This window comes from Doryrhamphus excisus, chromosome 18 (assembly GCF_030265055.1).
Source record: "Doryrhamphus excisus isolate RoL2022-K1 chromosome 18, RoL_Dexc_1.0, whole genome shotgun sequence".
Lineage (NCBI taxonomy): Eukaryota > Metazoa > Chordata > Actinopteri > Syngnathiformes > Syngnathidae > Doryrhamphus > Doryrhamphus excisus.
Genome location: NC_080483.1, coordinates 8,102,867 through 8,116,308, shown reverse-complemented (window position 1 = coordinate 8,116,308; position 13,442 = coordinate 8,102,867). Strand labels below are relative to the sequence as shown.

Genomic DNA, 13,442 nt, shown 5'->3' with positions numbered 1-13,442 from the left:
CTCCAGCACCCCGTGTGACCCTCATGAGGAAAAGCGGTAGAAAATGAATGAATGAATTAATTAATTAAGAACACAACATATATTGTATTAAGGACCATAAATGCAATACAGGTTTGTTACACCCACAAACGTAATAACTGCAGCTTTGAATGTAATAATCCCGCAAATGTAATACATTTCCCACAAAAAAAAGAATTATCTTGTTAAAATCCTCAAAATGACATCTACACCTTCTCCCTCATTAAAAGAAAAAACATCACAAAGATCATTATTTTGTCTCATATTACATTTGCAGTAAATTCAGTATTACGTTTGCAGTAGGCAAATTTTATTACGTTTGTGGGAAATTTATTACATTTGCGGGATTATTACATTCAAAGCTGCAGATTTGTATTACGTTTGTGGTTTATTACGTTTGTGGGCAGTTATTACATTTGCGGTTGTAACACAGCTTTTTAATGAACTATAGCAAGTCTCCTATATACCAGCCATGTTGTTTGGTCTAGAGACAGTACCACTGAGGAAAAAGACAGGAACCAGAACTGGAGGTAGCAGAGATGAGGATGCTGAGTTTCTCATTGGGAGTGACCAGGATGGATAGGATCAGGAAGGAGTACATCAGAGGGACATTACATGTTAGAGGCCTTGGAGACAGAGTCAGAGAGGCCAGACTGAGATGTTTGGGACATGTCCAGAGGAGAGATAGTGAATATATTGGTAGAAGGATGTTGCCAGGTAGGAGGCGTAGAAGAAGACCATAGATGAGGTTTATGGATGTAGTGAAGGAGGACATGAGGGTAGTTGGTGTGAGAGAGACAGATGTAGACGACATGGTTGGTTGCTGTGGCGACCCCTGAAGGGAAAAGCCCAAAGAGAAAGAAGTTTCTGTGTGCGTTGGCTACAGAAGCAAATAACCGTAAGGGTGTCTAGTTCACGCAGTGCCAAAAAAAACACAAGCTCTGATGCTAGTTTTTAACTCTAAAAGATGGCAGTAGCTGCATTTGAAGTAATCCAAGAGGTCGGCTTTATCTACCTCTTCATGCACTGTAAAATGTAAAATTGGTAAATTGGCAACACAAATCTCCTCTATGTATGACGTGTGTTATAAAGCGGTGGTATGGCCGCCACGTTACGTCGTCATGACACACACCGGACATCAGGAGAACCAATTTAGAGTGGAGAGACATGGTGCTGCCATTATTAATGTTGATGTTAATTAATGGTAATGGTGATTAATTGATCTACTTGTTTTGATCTGAATAATCTAACAAGTGGAAGAAATGTAGAATTACTACAAACCCAAGTGTTAAACGCTGTCAGAGACACTGGGAACACCAAGGTTGGAGGGTTTAAAATGCAAACCAATGATGCTTGGCCCACTGCCATTTCCATATTAAAATCACAGTCGCGATTCCATAGTTCACCATCTGATTGGCTTCTGGCTGTTTCCACATTTCCAGAAATTTGCATAAATGAATCATGTCCAATTATTACTCAACTGCTGGGTCGGGACCCCAAAGTGCATGGCAGTGAAAAATTACATTAAAATATTTAATTGGTTAATACTCTATTAGTCTATTATGTTTATTTTGAAATATTTTAAAAAAATATTTCAGATTTTTTTTCTTGATACTGTATATACAAATACTTATTTATAGTATACACTTTTTTGTAGCTGGCATTAATACATTTAGAAGATGTAATTGAGGATATTTTTGTTTAAACTGATGCGATGCATCAGTTTTGAAGGTTATTCTCCCAAGTGGGTCACCACTTAATGACCATGGCAAAATGTAGACCTCAGGACGAGACCAGCTGAGTACCCCTCGATTAGGTAAAAAAGTTCCCCAGCTATTACAGCATTCATGGTGAGTCAACATGATAACACATTTGAATCATAACACACAGAGATAATACATTTTTTTTAAATCCTTTGGGGCAGAATATTCCATTATTGCATTCCATTATGATATCCCATTGTGAGTCAAACAGCAAAAGCAGACTATATATATTGTAATCTTGTTTGTGTGTTGGCAGGTTATTTTCTAGTTCAGGGTTCTCCAACCTTTTTTGTTTTTTTTTTCCTCTGAAAGCTACTTTTCCAAAATGAAAATGGCCGGGAGCTACTCATTTATTTTCATAGCTTATTTCAACCCAAACAAAGCCACTAAACTTGTTTTGCCAGAACATTATCAAAATGTTGCTATCTGCAACTAACCTCAAACATGTTATTCATCTGCAACGTGCAAGATTCTTCCAATTTTTAGAGTATTGCGACTATAATAGCTACTTATAATTGTAGCATATTATAGCATAATATTATATTATATTATAGCTACTACTCCGGTTTCCTCCCACATTCCAAAAACATGCTAGGTTAATTGGCGACTCCAAATTGTCCATAGGTATGAATGTGAGTGTGAATGGTTGTTTGTCTATATGTGCTCTGTGATTGGCTGGCGACCAGTCCAGGGTGTAACCTGCCTCTCGCCCCAAGACAGCTGGGATAGGCTCCAGCACCCCCGTGACCCTCGTGAGGAAAAAGCGGTAAAATTATAAAACATGTTTAGAGTTAGCGTTTATGGCTTTCTGGAACTGATTAAGTGCATTTATATTATTTTCTCGGTTAGCATCCGTTTCAGTTAGAGTCTGACTTTCGGGAAGAAATTAATGACGCTAACAACATAAAAAAAGAAGTCTTACCGTATGTCAATGTCACACTGGAAAGAACGTGTGTCCAAATCGTGTGCTCTCGCTGAACGACAATACAAAATTAAAGAAATGGGATAGACTGGAGACAGCCACAAGCGTTTCAGTACATATTGGCCCTTTCTATATAATAAAATCCCTTTTTATTAAACAAGAGAACGTGAATATCTTTGCGCTCCAGAGAGGTCAGTTACTACACAGCCATTCACTCAAACATAATGGCAATTAGAATACAAACCACTGAATGCAACATTGTGTGTGGATCTTATCGAGACCTCAGCTCAGGTCTAGCACAATGCGGCCGAGTATTGACACTATCGTGCGAGACATTGCTGCATTCATTTGTCGTCATTCATTGCTAGTGTGAGCACAAAAATGACAAGATCAAGAATTCAAAAAGGCTGAAAAAATCATCAGTCTGCACCAGTGAACGACAATGAAAGTAATGCTAAATGCATGACTTTTCCGTGGGAGCAAATGCAATAAGATGGGAGGAACAGGTAGGGTTATGAGGTAGGAACAAAAAAAAAAAAAAATCAAGAGTCCTTCCCCTTATCCAACTTTACCAAAAGGAAATTGACAGTCCAGCTCATTGGACTGCTCGTCACCAGAACATGGACCGCCATAAGGAGGCACCTCTTTGTGGGCTTTGTAAATGTAATTTCCCTGAATTAATCAGGGCCGAGTTAGGCGCTTTGATGGCTGCCTGGCAGAAAATAGCCCTTGCGTCTCTTTGTAGTATGCTGCTTAATGCAAGCGTGCCAGAAATGAAAAGAGCCAACCCCTCTGTGCTGGTTTATTCTCAGGCTTTGAGGGAGTACCTTGGCTGACGGCTTAAAAGCTTGAAATGGGCTGACTTTTTTGAGGGGGGTAGAGGGGGGGGTGTTTTGCTGCCAAACCTTAAAAAAAAAAGCACGAACCAAACTGTAATGACAAGTGTGTTTTATTGTAAATGAATGCCAACACAGACTGACCACTCACCTGGAAAAAGGATGAGATATAAATACAAAGTCTGCCTTTACAAAGATAATAACGTCCATTTACCTCTGCTAGGGTGCTTACATTGTTACACTGTTTTAGGAAGCACATATAACGCATTGCAAAAAAAATTAATCGACAAAAACAAATGACGTGTGTAAAGAGTCCATTTATTTTATAAAATGTCACATGATGAGAACAGATGAAGACGGGGATCAAAGATTTTTTGTTGGGTTTTTATTCGTAATTTTCTTGCAAATAATGCATCTTACTAAAATTCAATTATGCAAATGACAAGTAAAATGCTTCAGCGTTAGTAGTAATCAAGTCATATTGGTGCAAAAAAAAATTCACTTTTGTGGGTTTTCCCTACCATAATTTTCTTTGCAAATAATAACAGATATATAATAAATAATACATATTATAATATATATATTATATATAATAATTTGGTGACTCCAAATTGTCCATAGGTATGAATGTGAGTGTGAATGGTTGTTTGTCTATATGTCCCCTGTGATTGGCTGCCGACCAGTCCAGGGTGCCTGGGATAGGCTCCAGCACCCCCGCGACCCTTGTGAGGAAAAAGCGGTAGAAAATGAATGAAAGAATGTATAATAATAATAATAATAATATATAATACATATATATAACATATATATATATATAATAATAATATATATAATAAAATGTAATTATGCAATTGACAAGAAAAATGGTCATACAGAGAGGTGGTGTACAATATCCTTATTTTTCTTGCAAATGATTTTGTGTTCCTACAGGAATATGTGGGAAAGAGTATACAATTGTGTTGATCCAAATTATGACTTTTCCGGCTTTATTAACATGGCTGTCATTTTAACTTTACTTCATCACATATTGATGACTTTCTAATATTTTGGCTTTAAGTAAAAAAAAAACCAAGATATTAGAAACACATCTATCTGCATTATTATCGTTTAGTAATTTTCATACTATCTTTGCAAAGGCTGAATTTTAACCCACTCTTGTTTTGGACTACAGAGGTGTACCTAATTTACACACTACAAAATATGGAAATCTAACACTAGATGAAGTTATTTTAAGTCATATAGCTCAGTGTCAAAAAAATCGGCCCTTTTGACTCTATATGATATTTATTTTTGCTTGGGTTTCCACTTTTTGTAGACCAGCATTGAGGCATTTTCCATATCTTCTATAGGACTGAACAAAAGGACCTTCCTGATTTGTCAACAGTCACCGTTGGCAGGTGACCGTCCAGCAGCCTGCAGCGTCCTCCTGGCCATCTCTAAGGCTCCTTCCTGCGTCGTGTTCCCACCAATGAAACCTGCAGCATGGACGAAGATGCAGCCCTTGATGCCGCTAAGCGTCGACAGGTCCTGGTCGCGGACGCCGCGCCACTCCTCTAGCAGGGACAACCTGGCACGGGAAGACGAGGCGGATGAGTTTGCATACAGATGCACACCGCATGGGGTGAGCTATTCACCTCCTGTTGACACACCCCGCCATGTACAAAAAGTGTTGCGTCTGCATGTCTTCATGTCGCCCTGATCTGCAGTAAACATCACATGGCCTCAATCAGCTGCCGCAAATACGTCAACAGAAGCAATCAGCTTTATTCTTCTCATCCGGTAATGTGGAAAATCACAGACCGGCGCAGTCGCATGAGGCCACCCAAGTCTGCCGTCAATCAGGGGGAAGATTGTGCTCGGGGAGGGTTGACCTTACCGACACGACGTGTCTCTGAAGGGAGCGCACGCAGGAAGAAAAATTCATATAAATGTAGTCTACAGCTACACGTTTCTCCTTCTCATTGTGAAGGGTCATTTATCTAAATTGTCTTCCAACGTTGCTTTCTATGTGCCTACTCTACCGCCATTTTTTTTCATTCTGATATAGCTCTCTGCATAAAACGACTACAAAATTAAATATGTCAAGCCAACCTCATGCTCCGATTTTCTTGAAACAAATCACAGACGCTCGATGAAAAGTACGAATACAAGTGGTCCTCGGGTTAGCAGTTCTGATCCCAGACAGAAAGTCGACTTTAAGTCAGAACATAAACCCAAACTCAGAAGTCTGTACACAGAACACATGAAGGACAAACAAATTACAGTAATAAAAATAGATAAAATACACAAAATAAAACTACCCCATTGGTTGTCTTTCGACCTCCTTCCAATATCTCCTTGTAACAGCACACAGAAACCATGACCCCTCTAGCATTAAATATCTTCAGTCATAAAGATCATAATCCTTTATGTTCATTTTCACTTACATGGTGGTGGCTTTCCTTTTCTTTGGCGCACTTCCGCTTCAGAGACGTAATGAAGTGCACAAAGTTAATAAGCAATGTTATTCAACGTCGGTGTGGCTGAGCAGGAGGCACACACTGTTCTTCCGCCGCAATCTTGAGGCAAACACACATGAACTCTTAACTAGTTCTGGTGAAAGTATTGTATTTATGGACCACAATTATGAAGAAGTAATGACGTTTGTCCTTTGGATTGTGAATATGAAATTGAAAATGAAATGAAAGCACTGGTTACGTGAGGGCTTTCATTCATGCTGCGTTCATGCTGAATTCCACTGATTGTATGAGTCCAGAGCTTCATAAAAATAATAAATGGCACTTTTTCTACGAGTTACATTGCATATTGCAGTATTTGTCTTACAAACAACCATTCACACTCACATTCATACCTATGGACAATTTGGAGTCGCCAATTATATAAATAACATGTTTTTGGAATGTGGGAGGAAACCGGAGTACCCGGAGAAAACACACACATGCACGGGGAGAACATGCAAACTCCACACAGAGATGGTGGAAGGGGGTGGAATTGAACCCTGGTCTCCTAGCTGTGAGGTCTGAGCGCTAACCACTCGACCGCCGTGCCGCCGGATTGTGAATATGAAATTGAAAATGAAATGAAAGCACTGGTTATGTGAGGGCTTTCCTTCATGCTGCGTTCATGCTGAATTCCACTGATTGTATGAGTCCAGAGCTTCATAAAAATAAAAAAATTGCACTTTTTCTACAAGTTACATTGCATATTGCAGTATTTTGCACAGTGAAAGAAGCATAATATGTTCATTCATTATACAAGATGTGACCTGACATTAGATTGAGCAAAGATGTGCTGCTTACATCGGTATTCATATTGATGTGCTGGACAATCTCAATATATCGGTAAGAAAGCCAACAGTGAACATCCGTAATAAAAACCCCTCAGGGTGACAAGGTCATTCATTCATTCATTTTCTACCGCTTATCCTCACGAGCTGTCTTTGGGCGAGAGGCGGGGTACACCCTGGATTGGTCGCCAGCCAATCACAGGGCACATATAGACAAACAACCATTCACACTCAGATTCATACCTATGGACAATTAGGAGTCGCCAATTAACATAGCATGTTTTTGGAATGTGGGAGGAAACCGGAGTACCCGGACAAAACAGGGAGAACATGCAAACTCCACACAGAGATGGCCGAGGGTGGAACTGAACCCTGGTCTCCTAGCTGTGAGGTCTGCGCGCTGTTTTTGGAATGTGGGAGGAAACCGGAGTACCCGGAGAAAACCCACACATGCACGGGGAGAACATGCAAACTCCACACGGAGATGGCCGAGGGGGGAATCGAACACAGGTCTCCTAGCTACCAGCTTCATTCATTCATTCATTAATTCATTCACCAATTAACTTAGCATGTTTTTGGAATGTGGGAGGAAACCGGAGTACCCGGAGAACATGCAAACTCCACACAAAGATGGCCAAGGGTGGAATTGAACCCTGGTCTCCTCGCTGTGAGGTCTGTGCACTAACCACTCGTCCACTGTGCAGCCATGGTGAAAAGTTATCTTCAGTAAACACCTTTTGGCCATCTTGTTTCGATATTGCAGATGTACGTAGTGTTGCTGCCAGTTCCAAAACATTATTAAACTGGATGAGAAAATACGTTAAGTAGTCCCACCGACACGTTGCAGCCCCTGCTATCATTTCATGTCAATACAAGCTCATTCTCATAAAAGCAGCCTGGGGAGGAAGGTAAAGCACTGCCCTAATCCCTGTTAAATGAATCAAGTGGTCGATAGCTCCATTCTATGGCTGTAAGTCAGGCTGCATGGAAAAGGTCAACAGGGTTGGTAATGAGGGAATGAGTAGGAGGGAATGTTATGACAGGTCATAAGCTCCGATTCTCCTGATGACCGCTCTAAATATACACTCCACAATTAGCAAAGTAGATGTGCCGCACAGAGACCTAAACTATAGAGTACAAATCCAAGATGTAGGTCGGGTTCCAGGAGGAGAGGTCTATTTTTTTTCCTTCTTCAGCTCATATATCTGCCAGAATGCACACCTATTCCATGTAATGCATCACCAAGAAGGTGGGGCGGCTTCCATCCTTCCTCACTCACATTCTTACTTGCAATGTGATGCTGATAAAAATAGACCTCCCTTCCTCCCAGGTGCAGTGACAGGGACACAGGTGCTAATAACGCCCCTTTTGCAGAGTTGGCAACTGCCTTTTGGGACGCTTAGAGATGCCCAGACACAACGAATGTTTGTTTGTATGTACAGTATATACAGTATGTAATATATATATATATATATATCCAAGACATTATTCTTTTGTTCTGTTCTCACTGGAGTACCACACCAACCGTACTGTGTTTGCATTCAATTAAAGCTTTTGAACAGCTTTACCGCCTTAATCATACGCCTGTCTTAGGAGTTGAATAGGCACCGCCGCCTGATGAGATTCTGCAGCAGAGTGGAAAAAAAAAATGTGAGGAAAGAGATGAGGTTACGTGCGAAAGGTGAGGTGGCCAGATAGGGAGACGGGGGGGGGGGGGCTTGGGGTGGAGGATTCATGGCAAAACAGGCAAGCTTGGCCATGAAAAAGGTGACAGAAGGAGGCTGTTTACAGGGCAACGGCAGAAATATTGCACATGGACTGAGATGGCGAGGAACGATGGGGGAGCAAATCTTTCGGGGGAGGGTGAATGGAGGTGGAAAAAGAACTAAGAGTCATGGTCAGATCATCCGCCCCCTTTGCCCCAACCATTACTGCCACTGGATTAGTAACAAGGAGGAGAGTTGGATGCGTTCACAATTTTATCTTGTATTCATGCTAGCCAGGGGTGCAACCAGTAGTCAATCTTTTGTCCTGTTTGAGAACACTTGACCTTCTCTGTGAAATACGTAAATGCAAGACGAGTGACGAGCTGCACTTCAGGTAATAAATAACTTGAATTCATTAAAAAAATCAAATTTTGATTTTACTACCTTATTGTACCCAACGTGAATCCCACTGTGACCCTAAAACCGAGGTATTTACTGAAACCATGATTATGGTCCCAGAATACTAGCATTTGCCATCCAAGAGAGGACATACTAGGAAATTGCTCCAAGAGTCCCTGACTGACAAAACTACTTTCCATAGCAAATTAATCATCAGTGATGAGGTTAAGGGCTAACAGGAAGAGGAGCTGCAGGAAATGCAATATGCAAGAAGGAGAATGTTAACAGCTATACTACCAAAGTGTGTAACACACAGCTTACAAGATTAACTCCTCAGTATGCACAAGTTTAAATGGCTCTTTATTTGGCCTATGTGCCACCTACGATTAATTATTGCTGCTTTTTGACTGCACAGGACCTTCAGCTCTACCCACTTTGTACATATGAGTACAAAGTTAATGAGTTAAATTGATATTTTGTCATACTCCTATTGGCTTGCATCACTGGGGCAAAAAAGGATGCTAGTCCACTGCATGATGTACCTACATGTGAACAAGAGATAGGTCCTGTTTGAAAAGTCCAAAAAATTGGACTTGACTTGCATTGTAAATGCACAGCATTAACTGGCCAGTTCCAAGCCTCTTCCAAGGCCTCTTTGCTCAGGCTAACAATGTAACAATGTATAAGGCTGTATCCGTACTCTGGACACCACTTGGTGTCTAAACTAAGACGTACAAAACGGTTGTGCACTGGCTAGAGTCAATTATACTTTTAGACTTTGATACGGGTCTGTTAAATATGCATGGTGGACCGCATGTGGCCCGCAGGCCATAGTTTGGACACCACTGTTTAAGCGGAAACTATTTTGCTAAATGCTCTGCAATGAGAAGGAAAAAAAAACATTGAATTTCAACACATCAAACCTTATCAGTCACCGGAAACGGAGGCATCGCCAAGACGCCCAGGGCTTGTTTGTATTGCCAGACTTTCAAAATTGCAAAATTTTGCCAGAGATGTGAGAACTAAAGAAATCTGTGGTTTCATCTTGGAAAACAATTGCGCTATAGCAAAATAAAGTATGATTCATTGAGTTTTATCATTTAATTGGGACAAAAAAAGGTCAGATTGTGCTTGGACAAAAGTCTTGTCACATACCAAAATAATGTCCGGCACAAAAAAAACAAAACACAAACATGCTACAAAAACAACAAAGTACCTGGCTGTGACGAGACTTTTGTTCAAGCACAATCTGACCTTTCTGTCCTAATTAAATGATAAAACTCAAAGAATGATACAAGACAAGAGTTTTTTGCCTCACATAAGCAATTTCAGCAACTAAATGTGAAGTTATTATTTCTTTATCCTACAGCTTGGTAGTAACAAGTAACACACCTTTTTGTCAGGCACTGTAATAATATAGGATATTTGGTAAGGCCAAATCTACAGATAGTTTGTCAAATCTTTGTTTCAGCCCTTCTTTCTTCCAGGTGTACACAAGGGTTGGGCGATATATTTTATATACCAGTATAGATTCTTCCCATGATAAGAAAATGACCTTTACTGGTATAAATGATAAACACTAAGCAAGCTGAGTTGATGACTGCACGCCGGACGAGTGAAAAAATACGAGAAGCACATTAATTTTGAACTTAGCTCATCTTAGCTGTAAATATACATTGTCCACAAAAATCAGCCATTTACCCCATGTCTGCATAAACAAATCGAGAGCATCGTAAAAAATATATATATCTTACATATGCTGTTGGAATTAAATCTTCCTTAATCACAAGCACAGGGATTACAGTTTGTTAAAGATTTAGTGACAATGTGTGCAGAGGCTGACGTCCCATTGGAAAAGTTAGCTTAAAGTTAGTTTGTTACCAATAAATAAGTGTGCTTGACAATTTCAGACAAATGTATTTCATGATATGGCTTAAGGTTTCTAGCTTCTTATAGAAGACTCTGCTGAATTCCAATTTCATATCGTGATAATCCTCAAAATATTGTGATATATGCTAATGTCCATAGTACCTTACAGTACACAAACTACTACTTTAAACTAATTAAATCAATTTTTTTAAATAGCTAGAAGTTATCAACAGTTAACAGTATTTGTCGTGAGAAGCAAGAAGTTACTGGTATCAAAAATAAAAATATCATCAACAACAATAATGCATCAACAACAATAGTTGTCTCAACCCAAGCTGGTACCGTGCACTGCAAAAGAGGCATAAGCAACCATTGAACAACCCAACTTGTCAGTCGCTTTACTTAAACATTGGGGGCGAGCACACTTCCAAAAAGGGCCGCAGGGGGAGGAAATCAATGCAATTAACATTCGATAATAGAATTCAAAAGTGTTTGTTCATGGGACAACACAAATACAGGAAATTCTTTATAGCATGTGACAGATTTTAATTACATTATACACTGCTGCACAGAAATGGGCGGGTTGTGTATTGGGAGGTGATGTGTTTGTAGAAAATAGAGGTCACAGCCATAATAACAACAAAAAAAGTCATTGCATGCTGCATGACTTGAGCTTGGGGCGAGGAGTGCGGGAGATAAGATTGAGCGTGGCTGACAGTAAGCTGGAATTTAATTGAATAAACACTTGTAACTGCTGAACATGTCGTATGTATATGAGAAAGATGTTTTATTGTTGTGGGGAATGAATAAGTGTTGTGACAAAACAGTGTGATGAGTGAGCGCAGAGGTGCACTAGACTGATTCGCATGTCACTTTTCTTTTCAATGGCACACAGCATTGAGATACACGCATTCAATCACTTAAACAAGCATATGCATGCTTAAATCCATGCATTAGCACATATGATAAATAGTTTGTGTCAACAACGTGGAATTTGATTGATCTAAAGCTAACAGTAACAGTATATTCATTTGTTGTCATGACAATGGAACCATAATGGATTTTACTACTACCAATTAGCAAATAATGCTGCGATACCTTGTTGTCAATATAGAAACATGGTACATCACAGAATGGTGGAAAGTGGATGGAGTATAAAATACTGATTTTTTTTTTAACATTGGATTGCATTTGTGTTTGTTTCTCTCTGAAAGCCTAAAGTCGCCTAATGCTAAGCAGAAAGCCTGAATTACAATTACAATTACACCCATAAATGCATCATCATCAGACACAAGGAGCATGGACAGTGTGTGTGTGTGGGGGGGGGGGGGGGGGGTGTCACTGTATTCATTTTCTAAAGGGGACCTATTATGCTTTTTCCAATTTTTCTGACCTATAACTCTAGCCTCAATGTTGTATTCTCGTGTTTACCGATGCCAACGTTGATGTGGTTTGCGCATTTGGAAGTCAGCTCTAAAAGAAGTGTGGGATGGCTCTGAACGCTCGGTTTCAGAGGGTGTTCTACCACTGGCAGTTTGTGATGTCACAGATCGCCAGGCTTCCTTATATGGGCGTGCACTGTAGGCAAAAAAAATAGATTTAGATAGATAGATAATCTGTTGACAGCATTTCACACAGGACTGTTTTGTGAACATGGGCCGGTATGCAGATGGACTGGCCGACAAACTAGCTGAATCGCGACGCCTTTCCAATGTTACTTGGTCGTGTCGAAGAGTCAGAAGAGCAAGCAGTATGTAACAATTTATCAGTGTCCTAACTGTGTTTATTATGTGTAAATAATGGAACAAAAGCAGTTGTCTGTGTAGCATTATAGAGTGTGCATACAGGGAGCGAGGTTGCTAATAGCCATTTCCCACCATATTCAGTAGGTCTAACAGAGTTTTGTTTTTGTTTTTTAACACTGGTGATCCTGCAAAAAACATCTAATGACCACATTACCAATGCTGTAGAAAACCCAATGTTCTATTTCGTGCTCTCAGCACAAATGTTTCCGAAAATCTGCTTGTAGTGCATTGTCTACCTTTCAGTGTTTAGAAAGAGGCATCGTTTGTGTGTTAATGACATTTTGTTTCGACTGTTCCAATGCCGCTCTTCATTGCTATTGAGCTGGTTTTACGTGGCACTGCTTGTGACTAATTAGGGCTACCTGAGCTGTAATTTGTCTCCGAGCTGGATGCAATGACTATTATAAATGCACCTACTTATGTTTTATTATTTAGAAACACTAAGTGGACCGTAAATGTTGTGATTGGTCGGCTTGTAGAACATTATTCCCTGTTTGTATACTTCTCCTCCCATTTCTTCTACAAAAATAAGTGTTGCAACACATTAGTTCCACTCTCCTTCTCTCTTAAATTACTACCATTAAATGGCAATGATGGTAGAAAAGTTAACAAGCTAAATAGTTAAGAGTTCAAGATTGTCCTCATGGAGTTGAGTTCAGACGGCATCGCTTCTTTTTTTGTGAGTAAGCAGGGAAAGAATGTGAAAATGCCACTAAAGGAAAAGATAAAACTGCTTGTGAACAGACTGCAGTATTTCAACTGTATTCTCTGCTTTCAGTACTATGGATCAGCCGAGCCGAAGTACCTTAAAAGAAATTGTTAGTACATACAGTAAAAC

General features: G+C 39.9%; 1 protein-coding gene across 1 annotated transcript in view; it reads right to left on the bottom strand.

The window, feature by feature from the left end:
• Positions 1–3,648: 3,648 nt before the first annotated feature.
• myg1 (myg1 exonuclease) overlaps positions 3,649–13,442 on the bottom strand; it is a 31,962-nt gene continuing 22,168 nt past the window's right edge. Inside the window, exon 7 of the mRNA XM_058055721.1 lies at positions 3,649–5,106. Within this exon, the coding sequence (XP_057911704.1) occupies positions 4,917–5,106 (190 nt within the window). The 3' untranslated portion in view covers positions 3,649–4,916. The remainder of the gene's footprint in view (positions 5,107–13,442) is intronic.